Raw genomic sequence first — 24,434 nt, 5'->3', positions numbered from 1 at the left:
GTGTGTGTGTGTGTGTGTGTGTGATAATGGTGTGTGTGTGGGTGATAATGGTGTGTGTGTGTGTGTGTGTGTGTGTGTGATAATGGTGTGTGTGTGTGTGTGTGTGCGATAATGGTGTGTGTGTGTGATAATGTGTGTGTGTGTGTGTGTAATGGTGTGTGTGTGTGTGGGTGATAATGGTGTGTGTGTGTGTGTGTGTGTGTGTGTGTGTGGGTGATAATGGTGTGTGTGTGGGTGTGTGTGTGTGTGGGTGTGTGTGTGGAGGGTGATAATGGTGTGTGTGTGGGTGTGTGTGTGTGGGTGATAATGGTGTGTGTGGGGTGTGTGTGTGAGGGTGTGTGTGTGTGTGTGGGTGTGTGAGGGTGTGAGGGTGTGTGTGTGTGTGTGTGTGTGTGTGTGTGTGTGTGTGTGTGTGTGTGATAATGTGTGGTGTGTGTGTGTGTGTGTGTGTGGGTGATAATGGTGTGTGTGTGTGTGTGTGAGGGTGATTCGATTGTTCTTCTATTCTTCTATTCGATTGTTCTTCTAAAAAAAATCTCAATCACAATTGCAATTACCTTGCTATTCTTCTCTTGGGTGAACTGAATGGGGAAGGGCATGGACACTGAACAAGGACAAGTCAGGATCGTCTCCTAAAGTCTGCAGACGCTACAGAGCAAGGGGAGCCTTAACCCCTTCCCTCCCTACAAATGTGCCTGTGAATCCCCGTCGTCTGCAGAACACGCAGTGAGTGGAAACGTTAAAAGGCACTGTAATGAATCTCACAGCTCGAGGGCCTGAAAACGCGGCGCCAGCCTGCTCCAAGTCCGACTGGGACTCGCCCTATAAAGTGACCGTCATGTGGTGTGAGAGATTTGAACGTATGATAAGTGTACACCATGACAGCTGTGTGGTCGTTGAGGCCTCCCCACGAGTAAAAGTCTGCCTGCTAAGTTGAAGGAGAAGCATCCCAGCTCCTTCATTCGAGGCTTGGCAATGGCCAATATACAGAGATGGGGACTGACTGTTCATGCAAGACTCATGTGTGGTCATTACCTATCCGTCTCCCTATAACTGTGGGAAGTGGACCCTTGTTGCAGCAAGGAGCTGCACCTCTAAACCTTTGAGGGTATGCTTAATGCCATGGCCAAGTTAGACTGACGTAGGATACTGTTTCATCTCCCTTATTTACAGGATAATTATGATCACATTGTTGCCACGGTACATAAGACACATGCATGCGTTATCCATCAACGATGTGTTCTGAGGTTTGTATAAAAGACTAAGATTTAAATGCCAAGTGCATTTTATTTTATACAAATTCTATATAATAATAACAATAATAGCGATTAATGATTGAAATTATCAAATTATCTTATCAAATTTTCCAAAATGTTTAAATATCGCTATTTGAGGAAGGTGATGGCACACAGACGCTATACTTTGTATAGCTGAGCACACAGACATTTCTGCAAGTGAGGGATTAGCCCAATGACATAATGCTCACTCTGGCAACATTTTTTTTGCTGCAGACTTCAGGTACAAAATACTGACAGTTGTCCAATGTGTTGTCATGGGGATGCAAGCATTAATATAAATAAAAAAATTACACAAACACGTCATATCAATAAAAAAAATGGATATGTTTAAAAAACACGCTTCAATCACTTCGTTTCTAATTCTTAGGGATCATTACCAACAAACCACCCACTTGGTCATCCTCACGTACAAACACACCTACTCACCATTGACACTCGTTTAGAAACAACAAAGAACCAGCAGAAGCATTTAAGACTGAAGCGAACACCCAAAAATGAAACCTTTGCTTAAAGGAAGGGAAAACAACAGCTGGAAATGAACAATTTATAATGTGTTGCGTTCAGTCATTTGAACAGCATATTTTGAACTATTTTCTCTTTTTTTTCTATAAACTCTGTATAGAATCTGTTTCCTTTCCCAGGGCTGGACCCCCACTCGGTAATATATATAGCACAAAAATATAGGTGGTGAATGCTCCTCGTATATATGTAAGAAGATTTACAGATTCTTTTCACTCAAAAAGACCAAGTCAACTGTGAAGAAGCACTCACGGAGTGCGGATCAAATAAGAGGCAAGACTCTCCACGCAAGAATCTCGTGAAGATTTTTCTGAGTTCTGGTCAAGTCAAGTCTTCCAGAACGTGACGTTGAAAAAAAAAAAAAAAAAACAACAAAAAAATCCCAGTGTCCTCCGAGATAGATGCACATGGTCAATCATGGTTCCTGAAGAATGTGCTTTAAATACGAGCGCAGCCGGTCACAACTGACTGCTTGACCCTCTCCCAGTCTTTAGTCACAAAATCCCTCCATGTCTGCGAAAGCCTTTTGCACCACTGTTGGTATATATTAAAAAAGAGATGCTGCTTGTTTGTTTGTTTCATTTTGTTGTTGTTTTTTTGCACTGAGCAGACTTCATTATACCATTGTGCAGACCGTGTTGAGGTTGGGGTCGAATCGGACAGCTTTGCCCTCTACGGATTTAGCGTTGGTGTTGTACATGGGATTCTCGAAGGCGGCCTGTCCATTGTTGTTTTCATGAACTGAGCAGCCTGTGTACTGGGTCTTGGGTGTAGTCCTTGGGGAAAAAAAAAAAAAAAATATATATATATACATATTTAAAGAGAATGCATGAATACAGCAAACAAAATGGAGTCTCACACAGCAAGATGTGTGTCATAAACACTGTGGCAACACTTCACTGGAGACACTTACCGCTGTTTGTAGAGATAGAATCCAAAGCCTGCGAATATCAGGGCGAAAAAAGGCACAAGGATTGCTATGGCCACAGAGCTACTGTTTGTACCAAGGGGTGGATGGGACGAGTTATTACTCTCCGACATGTTCAGACCTGCAGGAGAAGATGAGGGCACACAAACCGCCATTCAGTTTGTGTACTCGCTTCTTGGAAAAAACATATTTTTCTTTGACACATTATTCAGTCTGGGAAGCACTCACTCAAGTACGTTTTCTGGTTTCTAAGAAATACTGTGCCTGGGCTTGTGTACTGAGGAAGGTTCAGAATGTGTGGTGTACATGTAGTAGAGACAGTTGTGTGCTTTGGCTCAGGCTGCAAAATGATTAGAGCAAAATCAGAAACAAAATGATGCTTTACCCAGTCTTTGGAGTCCGAACTGGCCGTAATCTTTACCCTGTATGGAGCCTTGAAAGACGTAGGTGGCGCCGTCAGGTTCTGCCGACACCTAGAAAGGAATACAGAGAGAGAGAAAGAGAGAGAGAGAGAGAGAAAGAGAGAGAGAGAAAGAGAGAGAGAGAGAGGATTAGATGAAAGCTGCTAGCCTGCTACTCTCTCTCTCTCTGACAGTGATTTAGACAGCTTCAAAGGCACTACGGGGAATATGAAAAGACTTGAAAGCTCCATGAAAAGGAGTTCGGGGTGAGGAGGACTTTTTTTTTGGTGGGTCCTCATGCAAAGATATTCGATCTAAAAGCCCAAAGATTATAGATATCCACAACTTAATTGGATGTAATCTGCATGATAAAAAAAATAAATAAAACCTGTCAAGAAAAACCCATATCACTATTGCAGATGAGTGTATGTAAGTAAGTAAGTTGAACATTATGATCACAAAGCAACAACTGAATGGCTATTGGTATGCTTTTACAGGCTATATACATCTGCAGGATACCATTGACTTCTCCACATTGCCATCAGGCAAGGTAGATTTCACTATTTAGATGGAGGTTTCTAGAAGAGCTCTGTGGATTTCTTTGCATATCTCAGATCTCACGCAGTCAGAAAGCACTTACAAAACCGTCCATGGACCACTCCTCCTCTTTGAGCTTGCTCAGCGTGGTGTGAGTGGACGTTTTCACCTCGTACAGAAGAAGCTTCAGACGCGCTTCCTGGCTCTTGTAGACACCTGTGGCAAAACGAGAAAGCAAGAAGGGGAGTAACTAAGAGCTAATTGCGAAGGCTTTCTCTTCCCTTCTCGTTTCTCATCCTTTCTTCACCCTCACTGAAACAGAAAACACTCCAAAAACACTCCCTGACCTCTAAAGCCACAGAGGTTTATTACAGATCCTGTCAAATCAGAGTCAAAATGGCCTCGAATGTTTTTAAATGGAGGTCCTGATTTAGCGACCACACTCTTCTTTTAGATGTACTTAGCAGCATGACATGGCAAAGGATCCAAAGGAAGTCTATGACTTTTCAGCCGGGTTCCCATCGGCGCTTGGGAGAATGCGCCAGCACCTCCTCAATCATACGTGGCACAGCCTTGGCCCGCCACCATCGCTCTGAGCTCCCCACTGTCTGCAGACAGGTCCATCCCTCACACACATGCTCACATGGCGCCTTCACTCACCTTTTCATGTAATTATTGGCAACGCTTGGCCAATCCCCAGTCCAATTTTAACGAGGAAGTGGTGGTGGTGGTGGGGAGGGGGGGGGGGGGTTAGATTAATTAGGGGGTATAAATCACATGTCATGGGTAAAAACAGAGTGAGGGGTGTGAGTGTGTTTTGGAAAGGGGTGAGTGGGAGAGAGGCCAGAGCACGATGATGGAAAATAATGTCAAAAAAATGTCAAACCACATTAATATTTCATTACGCTGAAGATGGACGGGATGCCTCGACTGCAGACGAGAGCCCTGGTAATGGGGCTGATTGGGAGAGAAAATAAACATGCCCTGCTTTATGCCAACACATCCAGCTCAATGGATTTTTATGTGCTACCAGTCTTCGTCAAGAAAATGAGGGATCCCCAAGAGCGAATAGAGAAGAATCTGTGATGTCTGACAGTCATTAATTACAAGCCGAGTCTTTGTTGCGTGCGTAACTTTCATCAAACACAACAAGAAAACATTGTGCACTGCAGAGATTTTAAATGAATGTTCTGAGATGACTCAGCATAAACAAGTTACATATAAAATAATAATAATTAAAACATAAAAAATATATTTTTCCCTCTTGTAAACTCTTATCAGACCTTTTCTCTCTTATCTCTTTACACAGGAACTAAATAGCATAACGGAGATTGAATTTCCGAGATAATGAAATAGTTCCATAATAGCGCTCTGACTCTTGTGTTTGTAAGCATTTTCAGCATCCCTTTGACGCACCTGAAAGCAGGAGTTCCATGTTGCTGTTGGTTAACGTGACGTTAACTCTACCCGTGCTTGTGTTAAAGCTTGTGATACTCAAAGTCATTGGTTGCTTCTTGCCCTTGTAGTTATAGGAGCCTTTCCAGATGTAGTTGGGAGCGAAGACATCATCTGGGACTGGAGGAGGACGAGAGAGGAAGGAAAAGGGGAGGAGGAGGAGGAGGAGGAGGAGGAGGAGGAGGAGGAGGAGGAGAGGTAAAACAAGAAAAAAAATTATATTTCAATACAATGAAAGAGAGCACACGTTTGGTCAGTTCATTTGTGCAGAAGTCAAGTTGAAAACACATCACCTTAGCTAATTGTAAACCTTATCGGACAAGAGAAAGGACGACAGAGCTCATGATGGAGAGAAGAGAACAATTGAGGATAAGAGGAGGGGATAGGAGAGGTGGGGAATAGGAGAGGAGAGGAAGAAGAAGGACAACTGAGGATAGGAGGAGAGGAGAGGAGAGGAGAAAAGGGACAAGAGAGGACACCAGAGCTAATGATGGAGAGAAGAGGACAACTGAGGATAAAGAGAGAGAAGAGGGAGTGGAAATATGAGGCCAGGTCAACCTGCCTCCTCCTGTGAGTGTCAACCAAATCACTGCCTCCCCCCCTCCTCATCAACTCCATCCTCTAGAGATGGGTTTCCAAGAGGACATTAAGGACGCGGTCCTCTATTTCCACTGCCCCGAGCTCCAACAGGTGTCCCAAGTGGGAACTCCATATCTCTTCCACTCCACACTCCATCTTGGAGCCACATGGGTGGGGAAGGAGGAGCACGTTCAATCACAGTCAGTGCAGCGATTAACTTACCATTCAGCTTAGGGCTGGGCGTCCCTGGAACCGGTTTCACAGGCTTCTCAGACAGCTTGGATCCAGCTGAAACACACACAAAAAAAAAACAAACACACACAAACACAAAGACAAGCAAATCAAAAACGCTGACTCATCTCTTGGTGGATTCACCTCACACACCTCACACAATCACCGTGTGTGGCGCGATGTTGGCCACTGTTTGGTGAGTTATCGCTCCGCTCCCAGGCTGTGTGTGGGGGTGGATGACAAGGCCGCTGTGTCAAGCACACTGTCACACACTGAACAAACAAAAGCCTCCCCCCCTGTTTGTCGGGGGTTTGGGCACGTAAACAGAAATGGTTCAAAGAGAGTGAGAGAGTGAGAGAGAGAGAAAGAGAGAAAAAGAGAAAGAGAGAGAGAGAGAGAGAAAGAACAAGGATGACAGAGACAAATAAAGGAAGAGCGCGCGAGAGAGAGAGAGAGAGAGGGAAATAAAAAAGAGACTCTCCCACACAGCAAGAGCGCAACAAAGCATGCTGTCCCTGGGAGTCTGGACATGCCCCACATCTGTTTGTGTCTGTGTTAACTACTGTCGGGCTCTGGGCTAACAGCTGTGTGCTTCAGACGGCCGCGGGGAGAGGAGAGGAGAGGAGAGGAGAGAGGAGAGAGGAGAGGGGAGAGGAGAGGAGAGAGGAGAGGCGAGGAGAAGAGGAGAGTTGAAGAGAGTAAGATAGAAGTGTGGAGAGGAGAGTTGAAGAGAGTACGGTAGAGGAGAGGAGAGGAGAGAGAAGAGGAGAGAGGAGAGAGTAAAGGAGAGGCGAGGAGAGGAGAGGTCAGTTGAAGAGAGTACGGTAGAGGAGAGGAGAGGCGAGTTCAATAAAGGGGCATGGAAAAGAAGAGGATGAGGCAGCGGGAGCTCCAGACAGGCACAGCGGCTGCTAGCGCTACCGCCACAGTGCTCTTTCATACCACTGGAACTTTCCTCAGGTACCAGGAACATTGTTAGGAGTTCTGAACATTTACCTAGGTTTTGGATTATAGGCCCTTGAGTTCCCTCTGTTTAATTTGAGCTGTGTGTCATGAGTTTTCCCCTAGATTTGGGGGAGGAGGATTCCATGGGGAATCTAAAAGTTTAGCTGTATGTGTCTCAGTATGACAGTAGTGGGCATGTGTTTCCATAAGTATAGTAAGTATAAGTATAAGTATACTCTTTTGATCCCTTGAGGGAAATTTGGTCTCTGCATTTATCCCAATCCGTGAATTAGTGAAACACACTCAGCACACAGTGAACACAGTGAGCACAGTGAGGTGAAGCAGTCAGCCGTGCCTACTGGTCGGGGTTCGAACCGGCAACCCTCCGGTTACAAGTCCGAAGCGCTAACCAGTAGGCCACGGCTGCCCCCCAGTAGATATAGTGCTATAAAGTACACTACTAGAATGCAAAAATGTGTTTGTGTGTGTATGAGTATTATGGATATGTGTGTGTGTGTGAGTGTGTGTGTGTGTGTGTGTGTGTGTGTGTGTGTGTCCATGTACCTCTGCACACAGGCATCTTGCCGCTCCAGGTGCCGTCGGAGCGGCAGGCGCGGTGCTCAGAGCCGCCGGACAGAAAGAAGCCGGGCTGGCAGGAGTAGATGAGGGTGTAGCCGAACGACGGCAGGTCCATGCCCACCACCGACACGTGCGGGGGACTCTCTGGCTGCTTACAGGAGTGGGCTGTAGGGACAGACAGAGGAAAACACCATGTCAGAGAAAGAGAGAGGGATGGAGAGGGAGAAAGAGAGAGATGGAGAGAGGGAGAGAGAGATGGAGAAGGAGAGAGATGGGGATGGAGAGGAAGAGAGGAAGAGAGAGAGAGAGAGATGGAGAGGGAGAGAGAGACAGAGTGGTTAAAGGTGACATAGAATAGATTAACAGAGTATTTTACCTTGTTCTCTGATGTTGAGATCAAAGGTATGGAACTTAGGTTTGTCAAAATATGCTCAGATGCTATTTTACAAGCTCATTTACAACCCTAAATGCTGGGGAATAAAATGCCTCATTTTAGCAGATATCTAGCACCACCTCATGCTTATCTGGCACCCACATGAATAATGAAGTGAACTTTACGCTGGTTGGCTGCCTTTTATTTGTATTTGCATCACAGCCTGTCTGTTCAGATTTGCCCATTTTTAGTGGTCGTTTCAAAGTCTGAGTTTGGCCATGCACCAGACTCTCCACTTATTTAACAAAGGAGAGGCTTTTCATTCTATGTCATCTTCGAGAGGGAGAGAAATTGTGTGTGTATGTGTGTGTTTGTGAGAGAGAGAGAGAGAGAGAGAGAGAGAGAGAGAAAGAGAGAGAGAGAGATCAATAGAGAGAGGGGGATATAGAGAGTGATTCCACTGTGTTATCTGTAACACTAACTTTGGCAATACTGTACCCAAACAGTCATGCTAATAAAGCTTCTTTGAATTTGAATTTGAGAGGGGAGAAGTAGAGAGAGAGAGGGAGAGAGAGAGAAAGAAAGAGAGAGGGAGAGAGAGAGAGAGAAAGAGAGAGCGAGAGAGAGAGAGAGAGGTAATCAATAAGAGAAAGTGTTTGTAGTTTATCTCCCCTTTGCATCAAGTGTTTTTTGTTCCTTCACTGTCTTTGTTCCTGTTACCGTCTGCACTTGTGTTTGCACGGAATTGTAAACGGCATCAAAGTGGTGATGCCAGTGAGAGCCATTTGTATTGTGATTCAGGAGACAGTGTGAACGGAGGAGTGTGAAAACCGCAGGAGTGAGAAGAGAAAGATGCACTGCATCACCCACGACACAAGTGCAGCCGTCAGTCGGAGAGCTTCGACTAGTGGTGACAGCCAGGAGAGGAGAAAAGAGCAGCGAGAAAGGAGGAGAGAAGTTGAAGTGAAGTTAGGCTCCCTGTCTCTACTCCTCACAGATCCTTCAGCCCAGCAGAATGTCATGAGGTGAACACCTGACATAAGGCACTGTTAACAACTTTTTGGAGCTAAGAGACAGATAAACAGTGAAAATGAATGGACATGGAAAGAGATGGACAGAGAGAGACAGGCAGCTGAGGTGAGCTTCTGAAGCTAGCTGTAGTCAGCTAAAAGTTTTTTTCAGAGGGGCGGCGCAGGACAGTTTAAACACTGACCACTGTTGGCATGACGCTCATTCAACACGACCTACATCTCTGTCCACCCCATCCACCCACCCCCCAGAGAGATCAAGCGGCCGCAGATGCTCAGTCACCCCCCCTGGACGGCCGGCGCCTGGGTGGACCTGGGCTGATTTGATCAAACAGCCCATCGGAGAGCTCGTTTTGTGGGGCCAGAGTGGCCGTGGTCCAAGCCTTTCATCTCCGCCCCGCTTTGATACAGCGCTTTTTTGATGAGACAGAAACATTAGCGATCAGGGCTGAGGGTGGGGAGGGGTTGTGGGGGAGGCTTTTGTGATCGAGAGGCCATCTCGGGTCAGTGGGAGGCTGCCCAGGGTTGAGTGCACTGAAAACACATTCCCCCTCAGAAGCGAGGACACAAAACTGACAGTTCCAGGTAATTTTACAGGGGCAGACGTTCGCCTGCCATTATTCTAACCCCATTGTGGGTAATTAGAGAAAAACAAAACAGTTTATTTTGTGGGGAAAAACTAGCAAAAATAACACAATTAAATGGGTTAATTACCCCCATAATCACACAGGCTATTCGTAGACACATGATTGGCCTGCAGGAAAGCTCATTGTCGCAGCATCACTGCAGTTTAGTTCCAAGGACTGAAATAGCAATCAGCACAACAGTGACACAAGCAGTTGCAGCAGTGACATATGAGGCCAAAATGTAATTATGTTTGGAAATGCTTGGAGTGAGCGCCAATCTGTCTTCGGCAATTGGGAAGCAGCTGTGTTAGGAGGGAGGAGAAAGTTTGCCCAGGCTGCTTCGTTCCGCTTCTGACTTTGCTCTGGGTGTGACACTCAGTGTGTATGAGCGCAGTTTGGTTTTCGTGTGTGTGTGTTTGTGTGTGTTTGTGTGTGTGTATACGGTACATGTATTTCTGAATGAGTGTGATTGCCTGTGTGATTGCCTGTGTATTCATAAGTGTATGTGAGTGAGTGTATATGTGTGTCTGTGTGTGTGTGTGTGATTGTCTGTGTCTATGCGTAAGTGTCTGTCGAGTGTGTGTGTGTGTGTGTGTGTGTGTGTGTGTGTGTGTGTGTGTGTGGAGTGACACAGAATAACTGTGTGTGTGTGTGCCTCTTTGTGTGGGTCAGTATGTATATACTGTATAAGGGTGTGCCTGTGTGTGAGAGAGGGACAGAGAGAGTGAGTGAGTTTGCGTGTGTGTGTGTGTGTGTGTGTGAGTGTGAGGGGTAGGGACTCTGCAGTAGATTAAGAGAACACACACACACACACACACACACACACACACACACACAGCAGCTCCCTGCTCCCTGCTGATAGGCAGCCACATTTGAAATCCTTGGAGCGGACTCCTGCTGAAGTTTGGGTCAAGGGGCCGCCTTTTGTGAGTGTATATTTTTCTCCCTCTTTCCCTCCATGGCCACGACACAGACTCCTTGAGGCCCCCTGACGGATGGCTGGGACTTGGGCACGGTTGATAAAGGAACAATAAAATAAAGTGCTAGGAAAGTGGCCGCTAATAGCTGCCCGCGCGCTAGGTGTGGCCCTCAGCAAAGACACAGTTCACAGCCCAGAGAGACGCGGGTGAGGGCGGTGGGCATATTTGATTTAAATATCTCTCCTCTCTCTTTATGTGTGTGTGTTGTGTGTGTGTGTGTGTGTGTGTGTGTGTGTATGTGTGTGTGTGTGTGTGTGTGTGTGTGTGTGTGTGTGTGTGTGTGTGTGTGTGTGTGTGTGTGTGTGTGTGTGTGTGTGGGTGTGTGTGTGTGTGTGTGTGTGTGTTTAGTGGACTAGAGAGAAGTGGAGTGGAGTAAAGCAGACCGGCTGTGGAGCTGGAGATAAGTCTGTGTTCAGGGCAGACATGGGCCAACGAAACAGAGAGAGAGAGAGAGGGAGGGAGAGAGGGAGAGAGAGAAAGAGAGAGAGAGAGGAAAGAAAGATGGACAAATACAGACAGATTGGGTAAAAGGAAAAAAAGATGGGAGGAACAGAGAGGAACAAAGGGAGCGAGAACTTCCTCTCCCTCCCTCCCTTTCTTATCCTCCTTTCAGTCGGAATCTGAGTGGCACCTGGAGGGAGTGAGCAACCGCAAGGCGCAATGCATGCTGGGAAAGATCTTTCATCACACGCTGTCCCCCAGCGAGCGTCTAACGGGACTCCTCTCCCACCTAATTCTCAGTGTGCGCAGCACCTGCTGTGCAGGGAGGCAGAAAGAGAATCAAACGGAGCGGAGGTGTGGCGGGCGGGGGGGAGGGGATGGGGAAAAAAGGGACAAGAGAAAAGAAAAAGAAAGTGATCATCTCTCACTATCCCAATAATATGAATCAATTTTCAAAGCGGCAGGTTATTAAATATGCCTTTCCGACGGCGCAGTGTGTAGTTCATCAGTTAAAATAATGAGGCCCTTTGGTTCTTTGTCAGGCTGCAGACATCTCTGAGTGCAGAAATCACCAAGATTCATAGAATATCTCCCTGCTACCTAGGAAACCACTCACTCGGGCTCTTTTTTCCCCAGTAAGTGCAGACCTGAAGAATTAATGGAAGGACGGCTTGAATTATGGGCAAACAGTGACAATGCCGAGTGTGGGGAAGTTGAACTCCTGACATGCAGGCATCTATTACGTGTCGACTTCCCCTCCCCTGAACCCCCCCCCCCCCCTCACACCACCACACCATCACGTCTCCCACCTCTGTTGCCTTGTTGAGTTCAAAAAGTTTTAGTTGCAGTTCTCAACTCAAACTCATCATTGGGAATATGCTGTGGCTAGCCTCGCTTAGTCAGTTTTATAGGACTTTTATGGCGTCCAGTCTGGACAGGCTGAAGTCCGGTGAAGATGACGGTGAACTGTGTGTCCCACAAGCACAAAGCCAAAACTAGCCTGTTATGAGATCAGTGCAGTGGATTGTTAGCTGCTAATAGCGATGAGTTACTGTTACTTAACAGTGCTAATTTCAGTGGCTACAATACAGATCAAAATATGTTGGTTTGGTTATCACTGCAACTAGTGCAGCAGTCCTGGTTGTAATTGTAGAGACTGTTAATGGACTACATTAAGTTTCCATCATTAATAACATGGGAACTATGTAAAAAGATAAATACACACACCACCCTTTTATCATATTTTCCAATTTGAGTAGCTGATTATGTAACCACAACAACATGTCATTTCATCGACCCATTCAAATGGACAAATTCAAATAAGAGTCAATTTTATTTGGTTGTCATGGGAACTCAAGGATGAAGTAGCGATGTCACCTCTTTGGGGCTCTGAAATTAGAGGCTGCATCTCCGACACAGCAGATCTGCATGCTGCTTAGCGCTGCTCTCTAATATGGGTCAATTAGTGCTCATGGGAAAAGTCCCAGAATTCAACTAATAAATCAAGTAAAGGCATGTGTCCCTCCCCCCACCCCCGTTTACAGACCTTCTTGATGAGGAATCATGGTCTGCATAACATGAGAGTCTCAGAATACCCCCAATGAATTAGGGATGTATTTTACATACATTTTCACTCTCTGTGCCAATTCCCTAGCTATAAACTAATTCCATTAGCAGTCTAAAGAAAATACACAGAGAACGGATGATGGGGTGACGACCCAGTTGTTAGAGAGAAAACAAGCACGCAGCGGGATTCCCGAAATGATCTTTTAGTATAGAGAGGGCTGGCCTAGCAGTCTATGCAGAACTCCCATTCAGAATGTGAAATGTGCATCGAGGATTGATTTATAATTCAAAGCCTGGAAATGAAAGAAGGATCACACTGTCAAGACTCAAGTTTTCGCCATGAGGTTCACAAACTGCTGTGAATACGTGATGCGTGTCTGGAAATGCAGACGACAGAGAGGAGAAAAACAGGGAGGCAGGTATAAATTAAAACAACACAGACAGCAGTGGTGAGTGTGTGTGTGTGTGTGTGTGTGTGTGTGTGTGTGTGCGCGGGGGCACTTACGGATGCACTCAGGCTGGGTGCCGCTCCACGTGAGGTCGACCTGGCACAAGCGTGTGGTGGAGCCCAGGAGCAAATGCCCAGGATGGCACTGAAACGCCACCATACTGCCCACCTGTCATGAACCAAACACACACACACACACACAAAATTTTATCCAAAATGACCATGCTTGTTGCTCTTGTTGCAGAGTTTACACACACATACACATAAAGTACATAGACACAGACAACTAACACACATCCATGTGTACACATACACACAAACTCACTTCACCCCAAAAATGTTCAAAACCATTGGATGTGTCTTGAGCCATGTCTCAATACTAATCCCACCAAGCTGGGGATAAAGACAGACCACTGGCCTTGTTTGTTTTCTTTTGAGGGCTTGGGCGAAGGTGACTCACAAACAGTCACAGCTCATAACTCTCACACTTCAGGTGAAACCACAGTGTCAAAAGCAGGTGAACGACAAGGCTGGCCTTTCACTACAAGCCGAAACATGTGGAATTAAGAAAGAAACTACTAAAAAAGAGAAATGAACAGGAAAAAGCCCCCGATTTCCTGAGGAAAATGGACGTCACTAAGCCTCAGTCTCGAGGCTGAGGAAAAGCCCAAGGCAAACAACAGAGTCCTTCCAGTGGCCGCAGACAATAAACATTTACGATACAATTATTTCTATGGCAGGCCTTTTTATTCAGAGTGGCTTCAGTGTGAGCCAATTGAATAGTAAGGACATTGAAAGAGACGCGTCTTCCTATAACAATCACAATCGCTGTGGAAATCAGCAGTGAAATAATCACATTCGATAACCTCAACAATAAACATGAGACCCAATCAGTCTAACAGCCTAACAGTCAAGAGAAAAGCAGGAACTTTCCTGAAGGCAGACATGTGTGGTGTGTTTCTTTGGGAACAATATAGTGATGGTAGTTAATGCTGCCATCTCAGCCACCCCCCCACCCTTCCACACACACACTCACTCATTATAGTGATGGTGGTTCATGCTACTATCTCAGCCTACACACACACACACACACACACACACACACACACCCCTGTATAGCATGGAGGCTTTGCGCACTAACTGATTAACACGTTGCTCTCGCGCCACAAACACCGACCAGCGGAGTAATGGACACAGAACCTTATCGGCAGGATGCACCATCTTCCCTTCTCTCGCTCCCTCTCTTTCTCCCACTCTCTCGCTTCAATATCATTAAGTCCCTGCATAAAGAGGAGGGAGGGAGCTACCGGTCCAGGCCCCCTTCTTGGGAAGCGAGTCAAATGATTTATGAGTGTGAAAAGCCTGATATTTCCCCTGTTCTCCGCAAGCTTGGCAGGACTTGACCCAGCGACTGCATTAAGGCCTTGAATTGTTAATGGCCGTCGCATCTGAGGAGGACAGGAGGGTGGTAGTTGGAGGGTGGTGGTAGTTGGAGGGTGGGTGGGTGGGTGGTCACATGGTTTCCTTCCGCGTCTTCTTCACAGTTCACTCTTGGCTTTCCTTCGACCAAATTATTCATACTCACTTGGGCGAGGATGACCCCAAGCTCTATTTTCGGTGATGTTATTTTTAGTCGAGGACATCAACAAAGTTGTGGATGTAATTGCTGTCTCCAGTCGGAGTGTGTGTATATGGGTGTATGTGTATGTGTATGTGTATGTGTGTGTATGTGTATGTGTATGTGTATGTGTATGTGTATGTGTATGTGTATGTGTATGTGTATGTGTATGTGTATGTGAATGTGAATGTGAATGTGAATGTGAATGTGTGTGTGTGTGTGTGTTATGAAAGGCTGTGCACACATGTATAAATCTGTTCTTTGCTTCCATTCCAGTGGGTTCATTACAGCATCATAATGTTTACAGATAAACAAGGCCGAGATGCATCAAAACAATTAACGAACAAAGCTACACAGCCTCAGAATGCAGCCTCAGTTGTGCGTCCATCACCCAGTCTACTGACTGCAGTACTACGCTGGTTTCCCCAGCCTCTTTCTGATGTGGATATTTTTGCGCTCAATGACACCATTTTATGAAGTCAGAGCAGCCGTGTCCCGTGCCTTTTTCCTGTGGCGATCGTTTATGCTGTTGTTTTGTCTGCTGGTCGGCACGGCGTGGGTGCACAGTAACCACTACTGCAGCTGAGGAGAGGGCAGCAGAGAGCCGCGCGACTCACACTCATTAACGACATGAAAGGGGAAGATGTGTATGTGTGTGTGTAGGGGGCCTGCTGGGCAGACAGTGTGAGGCCGCGATGGAGTCCACAAACACAGTGCGCGCACGCATACACACACACACACACACACACACACTGAACACACACACCTTATGGAAACATATCAACACACATACACACAGTCACTGACTGTACACACAATATACACACACAACGTTCCATTCCACGTCCTGTTGTGAATACAAAACACCATTGAAAAAAACACCAGTGAACACACACACCACCAAATAATAATAAAAAAGACCAAAGCCCAGAGCCTACCCTCCTACTTGACTAAATGACTTATACAGTGGGCGTATCTCCTAAACACCCAGCGAGACATCTCTGTGTGAACTTGATTAACTCCATTTCCTAATCATACTGACTGGAGTGCTCAACCATCAGGGTCACATCCACTTCCTCCTTGATGCCGTTACCATCTTTATCATCATCATCATCATCATCTTCATCATCATTATCTTCATCATCATCTTCACCACCACCATAATCATCATCTGTTATATCATCATCATCATCATCATTAAAACAGAAAGACTTGCAATCATCTACGCCTCCAACACAGTTGCCACGCTGCTCCTGAGTCACTATGGGGGCAGTGTTGTCTCTTGCCTGCTGTGCTGTGTGTGGGCTAGCAGGCCCTGGGCTTTGTGCCGTGGTTCCCCCACTCACCTTGAAGCCAAAGGTTCTGTTCATGGAGCCGGAGCGAGGCGTTCCTGGGTTTTCACAGGTGGTGCGGGTGGGCTCTGCAGATGAGAGAGAGAGAGACAGACAAAAAGAGAAAAAAAAAGAAAGGAAGGAAGAAAGAAAAGATATCAATATCAGCGGCTCCCATCTCTAGTAGTCATCCAACCCTCTGGCTAGCCGAGAGAGCGGCCAGTGAATCTGGCTCCTTTTTTCTCGTTCAGAGGACACCATGTCTGAGAAGCACAGATATCCCTTATTAGAGACACGGCAGCGCTCTCACTCGCTCACGGTCAGCAGCCTCGCCGCTCCGAGGCGTTCCCAGGCTCCGTTCTCCTCTGCTGACGCTTGTTGGGACGCCTCTCGTTATGCCCCTGATTACAGGCCCCGGCCCGTGTTTATGGAAGTGCTGCGGCAGTTACATTACAGTGATTTTTATAGTGAGGGGAGGGGGGGATGAGAGGGAGAGAGAGAGAAAGAGAAAAGAGAGGGGAGGAGAGAACAGACACGACCCAAGAAGCCCCAGCAGGGGGCAATGTTGCTCCAGCGTAGGGGGTGGCGAGTCGACGCAGGCAGGCTGGGGGCTGGTGGGGTTTAGGGTGGTGGTGGTGGTGGCGGCAGTGGCAGGGTGGGGTGGGGGTGTTGTGATTGGGATGTAGAGCACATCCCTGCTGGCTGACGCACAGAGCTGGATCGGAGGCAGGCGGAGGAAATCACAGTGCGAGGCTCGGCCCTCGCCTCGTCCGTCTCTCTCTCTCTCTCTCTATCCGTTTCTCTCTATCTCTGCTCCCTGATTCTTCTCCTCTCCCTCTATCTCTCTGTCTCTTTCTCTCTATACATGCTCCTCTATGCTTCCTCTCTGTTTCTGCATCTCCCCCTCTTTCTCTCTCCATCTCTCTCTCTCTCTGCTCCCCGACTCTGCTCCTTTCTGCATCTCTTGCTCTCTCTCTCTGCTCCCGACTCTGTTTCTCTCCTCTACACTTGTGCCTCTCTCTCTCTCTCTCTCTCGGTCACTCTCTCGGTCACTCTCTCTCTGTCACTCTCTCTCTACTCTGTATTCCTGTGTGTGCTGTAATATTGAATCAGGGGCAGAAAAATGATCTATAAAAATGGGATTTAAGGAAGGTGTTGATGGGGATTGGAGGTGTGTCTTGTGTGTGTGTGTGTGTGTGGCCTTGTTCTTTGTTAGAGAGGGGAAAAAAGATGAGAAGTGCACATGTAATCCACTGAGCACATTGTAAACTGTGATGGATTTTTTTCTAGCCTTTGCTTCTAGGTGCTGCTTTACTCACGCCGAATAAGACCCACTGCACTAAAGTCAAAGTGGGACACAACACTAATTGATGGCTCTTACACACAAGTCTGCATGTGCTCATGGAATATAAAAACACATGTTAGTCCTTCTATGTCAAATCTTTTGTTTAGAGTCAAATCTCCATTAGAGATAATACTAGCTGTAATACCTAATTTGCTTGTTTTACTAAATGCCTTAGGGAACTAACCAGATAATAATCGATTGCCTAAATGATATTCAAGATCTTGTCTTAGTCATCAATTAAACCCCAATAAGTAGGTGACATATTATTGAGTAATTATTCAATTACTGACAATGTAAAACAATTATTTCTACACCTATTGATGTTAGCTAGGTGTGTCCAATAGGGAATGCTTAGGCTAGGCTGGTAATCTAATCTACACACTGTTCCAGACAAGCCCTGTGTTAATTACTAAAGCTATTACAGATATAAGGAACAAGCAAAGGTGGACGTGAGAAGTACTGAGACCCCATGGGCTCCAGTACAGGGGTACTTTAAAGTTCTCGGAGAGAGCTCTGAGGAGGCCCTTGGTCTAACATTCTGAATGCCGTCTCATCTGGCCAGTAGATACAGCCTTCATCAACTTGCAGATTTTACACAGCCTGCATAGCAAAGATCTTCCCCTTTTTGTCAACTTTAAGGTTTATTTTTTCAGGAAAAAGCTGTATGTACTGTACTGTACTTTTCGAAGCATCCATATGTAGCCAATAGAGAGAATAGGAGTACGGATTACATAAGCAACTTTCATCTGTGTGTAGAGAAAGCAAAGCCTAGGTCTTATTTAGGGATTAGAGTTTGTGCAGAGCATAAACTGAAATCATCTCAGAAAGCAGTGGAATTTTGATTTTGTTTGCTTTCAGGTCTCTAAATTATTTAGGATGACCATCTGATTTGGGAGAGAGAGAAACAAGACTGCAGTGCAGTGACTCCAGTGAGTTCCTCTTTATCTAACAGTGCACTCTTTTACAGTAGCCTGGGTAACGCCAGACCTCATCTCACTTAGATGGGGTCTGGGAAATACACATTCATTTTCTCGTTTTTGAGACGTGGTTTACGAATGCCCAGAGCCGTTTATTGGGCGTTATGAATGTCTATCAAATGCGTCTGTATGTACTGTAGCTCATAACCGCTTCGGTGTGTCGTCATTGTCTTGCTGTCCCCCCTCCGTTCTGTGATTGGTTCCTTCGTTTAGGTGAAAATCGGGTCCATGGAATCCATGTTGCCTAGCAGCAAAGATACTTTTACAGATGATGCAAATAAACTGTTATGTTAACAAATGTCGTGTCATTCTAGACTTTCAAAGACACAAGGCTTTCAATGTCATAAAGAAATTGACAAAAGTTCCACTAGACCTCAATATTGCAGTATACTGTATGTGCAATGAGTTGCACTGCAGGTTTCAGCAGTAGGTCATTATTTATTTATTTTTGGCGAGTAAACCCTTTGATGCAATTTAGTTTCCTGCAACCATCGGTAAACAATTCATATCTATGCTCCATTATTCTTGCCTGCCAACGGCCTACTCCCTTAGAGGGCATTGGAGGGACTGGCCGTTTCGTGTACCTCTCCTGGAATAATCTTATCAATAAGGCATTTGTGGCTGTTGAGCCCGAAGTTGGCTCGGGTGTGAGTATCGGTACGAGGGCATTGATTTTTTTTTTCTAAGTGCGTCTGTGTGTGTGTGTATGTGTATTGTACTTTGTGAAACGCCTCACAAGCTGTAGTTAAGACTATCAGCAGTGGACAAAGAGGGCAGTAGGATCTAGGTTGAGCTCCTTTCAGGGGGAGGACAAAAGCCTGCGACCATCCCAGGTGGTCTCTTTTTATTTATGTGTTGCCTCCCAAACAACTCGCCGACAAGGTCAATCCCTAGTGTACGGACGGTACCCGCGCACTCCGCTTAGCTTTGGCACAGGGGTGTGCGCCAGCAAGGAACACAATGGCAAAGACAATGTAACACCTGCCTCACATTGTGCTCTCCCAACTTCCACCCAAGTTGCACCTATGCTCCGAACCATGCTTCATTAAGCACACTCTCACTCCCCCCAGGCTCTTCATGAGAGTAAGAAAGTATACATACAAGAAAGAGAATGAACCGGTTTTAACAGGCAATCCGTGACCTAATGTGATTAATAAAGGCTGGATGGGGGAATAGTGGTGGAAGGTAAGGAGTCTCATAACCAATACATCACGGCCTCCATCTTGACGTCGGAGGCTGGAGCTGGAGCACATTAAAGAGCAATCAGGGGAGCTCGCTGGAGGAAGTCTCCGTCGGCAGCGTTTCATTTAGCTGATACCACTTGGAATTTGCACAGGGATCTAGGGACGGCGGAATGGAGATGGCACTCGAGGGGAAATTGGTTTGCTGAACAAACCACCATCGATAAAAGAGTGTGTGGTGTGTGTGTGTTTGGGGGTGGGGGGTTGTTGAAGGTGAGTTTATGACTTAAAATGTCACTGCTTGGACGAAGAGTCCTTGACTAACACGTCAACGTCGTGTTTTGATCTCTTCCCTGCCACTTTACTACCTCAACTTTTTAACCAAAAGTGCACGCCTCACGCTGCATGTGCCCACATCACACGGTGTGTTTCTATCCCATTTCCGAGTCTCAGCCCTTCTCACCCTCTCTCACTTTCTCTCTGTCTCTCTATCTCTGACTCCGTACGTGACTCAGTTTGTCTTCACATACTGTATCTCGCATGGGCGGAGGACATCTGCCAGTGCCCTGTCATGTCTCGCGGTGCAGTCTCTGAGCAGTGCAGTGAGCGTGAGTGCATGAGTGATGTCTCACTCCATCCCCTCTCTCTCTGGGTTGGAGAAGTAATGGCTGCTAATGAGCGTCTGGCACCTGGGCACTCAGAAGTGCACCCCTCTCTTTCTCCCCTCCCTGCCCCGGTGCCATGCTGTGTCCGACACTCGCCACCAGAGGGCCTGGCCTGGCCCTCTCACTAGCAGGCCACTGCAGAGGTGGCGGCCATTAGAGAGGAAGAGGGAGGAAGAGGGGAGAGAGCGAGAAAGAGAGAATGGTGGAGAGATATGGGGATAGGGCATTAAGAAGAGGAAGAGAGAAGACAGGGAGAGAGAGAGAGAGAGAGAGAGAGGTTGATGAAGGGAGAAAGCATGTACAACAAAGGACAGAAAAAAGAGGTGGAATAGGGAGGGAGGGAGATATCTCTTCTATTTTGCATAGTCACAGTCCACCAGGTTTACATTTCACTGCTAATTGTACACTGTTACAAATAAACACTTGAATTTACGTGTTATAAAAGGCAGAGAGAGGGAAAATGTATATGTGTGTGTGTGTGAGAGAGAGAGAGCTCTTGCAAAAAGTAATAATGATACCTAACTACAATTCTTTCAAATGAGTTCCAGATCAAAGACAGCAGCCCATTAAATCAAATCACAATGAAAAATGTCAACAATTTAGTCATGTTCCTAAAATCTGTACAAATGCGAATTGATAACACTAATCAGGTGCCCTTTATGAAATTTTGAGAAGATGACATGAAATCAGCAAATTGCAAATCTCAAGCCATAAAAATCTAATTAACATTAAGACAGGAAAAAAAGAACACTGAAAAAATAGTCAGTAATCATTACCTACAAAATAGAGGTTGGCAGGCAGGGTCGCTGCATGAAATTTGGGACCTATGAAAGAATATAATACCCATCCCGCCCACACCCCAATAATAATAATCTTGGCAATTATGTGCCCAGGGTTGGGGGGGTGCGCAAGGCCTTCTAAATCATTTTAGCGTTCCCCTCTTACGGCGCCCCCGTCACCAGATATAAAAGAAAAACATGAATGCCTGGTAATAGGTGAACTTGTCTAGTGGATACAGAGCATAAGAGATTGAAAGTGAGGAACATTTTCTTCTCAACTGCAAGAGACATGCCTTATTGTGAGAAACCTTTTTGTAAAATAAAACCCTCATTTCAATAAGTTTGAAAATGTACCTCCCCAGTTCTAAATATGCATAGTATTGGGAGAGCAATCAGCCATAACAAAATGAACTACATTTAACTCATAATAGATGAAGACTGACATAGCTCATACAGATATGGATCGTAAGATTATAATGCTCTGTATTCTCTCTACTCTGTTACATTAACATTACAACCCTGTTATCAAAAATGGTTGGAATGCAGCGCTGGGACAATGTAAATAAAAACAGAAGGTGATCATCTGCATATCTTGTGAACCCAAATCTAGATGGAAAAAGGACATAGACAATATATCAAATGTTGAAATCAACAAGTATGACTATTTTGACTATAGTTGGAACTATATTTTCAACTAGTATGACCCATTTTGAATTTGATGCCAGCAACATGTCTCAAAAGCACTGGAATGGGGCAATAAATGGCTGTAAAAGTTTTGTAATGCTAAAAAACACAAGGATGAACATTTCACATCTGATTAGCTTAACTTGCGCCATGCTTTGGTCTAAAAAGAGAGAGATGCTCTTTTTGATTTCTTTTGTCTCTCAGAAGTAAAGGAGGTATTCATTACTCTGTGCAAACCCAAGTGGGCAAATGATGCAACTAAGAATAATGCTCCTCAACGTGAAATTGTGAATAATTTGGGTATTTCATCATCTGTAGTGCACAATGTCATTAAACTATTCAAAGAATCCAGAGAATTTTTTGTAAACAAAGGAAATGGCTAATAACAATATTATGTGATCTTTGGGGCCTCGGATGGTACTGCATCTTAACTTATGATAACCATTGACTATGAACACTATCCACAAATACTGGTTTAAACTCTTATCATGCAAAGAGGAAACCATATTTAGACATGATACAGAAATGCTTTTGTCTTATCTGTGCCTTAGTCTAGTCGTGATCCCCATAGGCCCAATAGTAAACCCAGAAATGTTGAGTACCCTAAAGTTTTATTGCAGAAATGTCGTCTATAGGCCTAGTGGGTGGAATTCAACTTGGTTGCCTAAAGTTGCACTTATAAAGTTGCATAATTAGTATAAATAGGCAATTAAGGCGAGGCAGTACAGGTGAATAGGGTAAAAAATTGAAATAATAGATATCACCATGAAACTTTCTGAGTTGATTACTTATGTTAAGATGAGAAAAAATTTATTGCATGTTTTTTATAATTTAATGTTTACATATGCAAATGAGGCCCTCTCTCATTATCTCAAAGCACTCCGAGAGTGCAGACCTCCGCCAAGCGAAAACATAACCGCCTCCTGGATCAGACGGTGATCGGATCACTCCCAAACTTTTTGAGTTATCTTGTGAACAAACAGATGAACAGACAAACAAACAAACAGACAAACAAACCCTGATGAAAACATAACCTCCTTGGCAGAGGTAATAACTATATAACAGCATGCACACACAGACCCACAAGAACTATATACAATATGCAAAATAACCATATCCAGCATGCACACGTACACAAATGCACAATAACTATATACAAGAACTATATACAACATGCAAAATAACTATATACGGCATGCACATACACTCAAACCCACAAGAACTATATACAATATGCAAAATAACTATATCCAGAATGCACACGTACACAAATGCACAATAACTATATACAAGAACTATATAGAACATGCAACGCGCGCACTCACACACACACACTGTAAACTATATAACTATATACAGTATGTACACACGCGACACACACACACACACACACACACACACACACACACACACACACACACACACACACACACACACACACACACACACACACACACACACACACAAACACACACAAACACACATTTAACAACAACCACACAATCCCACTCAATAGCCTTCACCATCTTCATCATTTCTTTCCTCATTCCCTTCAGTCTCATCATCTTCTTGATCTTTATTATCGTATTGTGAATGGGTTGCAGCATCGGACCTCCCCTTCTTCACATTTGCAATAGTCAGTATAACTGACTGACTGCAACTGAGGCTCTCTCTGACCTGCAGCCTTCCACAACATGACCTGAAGATGAGCACGCAGTATGTGCATCATCAGGTTGGCATCTGTTGGAGGAAGCTTTTTAAGCTTAGGAGGCTTTTTGCTGTGACGCGCGCGTTGCATGTTGTATATAGTTCTTGTGCATTTGTGTACGTGTGCATGCTGGATATAGTTATTTTGCATATTGTATAGTTCTTGTGGGTTTGCGTGTGTGCAGTGTGTGCATGCTGTTATATAGTTATTACCTCCGCTAAGAGGTTATGTTTTCATCGGGGTTTGTTTGTCTGTGTGTCTGTTCATCTGTTTGTTAGCAAGATAACTCAAAAAGTTTGGGAGTGATCCGGATCACCGTCTGGATCCAGGAGGCGGTTATGTTTTCCCTTGGAGGAGGTCTGCACTCTCGGAGTGCTTTTCTAGTTTTGCATGGCACACTTAATTTCTTAATCTGTCTGTCCATAGGTCAACACTGCCTCCTTACCAAGTTTCTTAAATGTTTTCACCAACTCACCCAACCAAGTACACGTGTTTACCTTGGAAAAACAATTTTGAGCCTGGCTTTATCACACTATCTGCTTTTGTGTGTATGCAAATTAGAGCATTTTTAATGAGATAGGGCCACAAATACTGGTTTAAACTCTTATCATGCAAAGAGGAAACCATATTTAGACATGATACAGAAATGCCTTTGTCTTATCTGTGCCTTAGTCTAGACGTGATCCCCATAGGCCCAATAGTAAGGTTGGGTAAGGTTTTTTTTTGTCATCTTAACATAAGTAATCAACTCAGAAAGTTTCATGGTGATATCTATTATTTAAATTTGTTTACCCTATTCACCTGTACTGCCTCGCCTTAATTGCCTATTTATGTTAATTATGCAAACTGCCCAAAGTGCAACTTTAGGCAACCAAGTTGAATTCCACCCACTAGGCCTATAGATGAAATTTCTACAATAAAACTTTAGGGTACTCAACATTTCTGGGTTCATGAAATCACGACTAGACTACCTGAACTCATTTAAAATGGACTGAGGCAGTGGTTAGCACAAACAAAATTTGTAATTCTTTTTGGAAATCACGGACTCTACATCCTCTGGGCTAAAGAGGAGAGGGTCTAACTTGTTATTACTGCAGTACACAGTTCAAAAGCTAGCATCTATGATGATGGTATAGGGGTGCATAAATGCATGTGTCATGGGCAGCTTACACATCTTGAAAGGCACAATTAATGCAGAATGATACATACAGG

The 24,434-nt window shown here is 45.0% G+C and overlaps 1 protein-coding gene across 1 annotated transcript in view; it reads right to left on the bottom strand.

Moving 5' to 3' along the window:
• Positions 1-480: 480 nt before the first annotated feature.
• Positions 481-24,434, bottom strand: part of csmd3b (CUB and Sushi multiple domains 3b) — a 388,634-nt gene continuing 364,680 nt past the window's right edge. Inside the window, 9 exon segments of the mRNA XM_048229290.1 lie at positions 481-2,593; positions 2,731-2,866; positions 3,131-3,218; positions 3,787-3,899; positions 5,100-5,258; positions 5,940-6,005; positions 7,458-7,637; positions 12,992-13,103; positions 15,899-15,972. Of these exon segments, the coding sequence (XP_048085247.1) occupies positions 2,434-2,593; positions 2,731-2,866; positions 3,131-3,218; positions 3,787-3,899; positions 5,100-5,258; positions 5,940-6,005; positions 7,458-7,637; positions 12,992-13,103; positions 15,899-15,972 (1,088 nt within the window). The 3' untranslated portion in view covers positions 481-2,433.

The sequence above is a fragment of the Alosa alosa genome, chromosome 20 (genome assembly GCF_017589495.1).
Source record: "Alosa alosa isolate M-15738 ecotype Scorff River chromosome 20, AALO_Geno_1.1, whole genome shotgun sequence".
NCBI classification, from domain to species: domain Eukaryota; kingdom Metazoa; phylum Chordata; class Actinopteri; order Clupeiformes; family Clupeidae; genus Alosa; species Alosa alosa.
The sequence above is the reverse complement of the archived record's forward strand: the minus strand, read 5'-3'. Positions and strand labels throughout refer to the sequence as shown.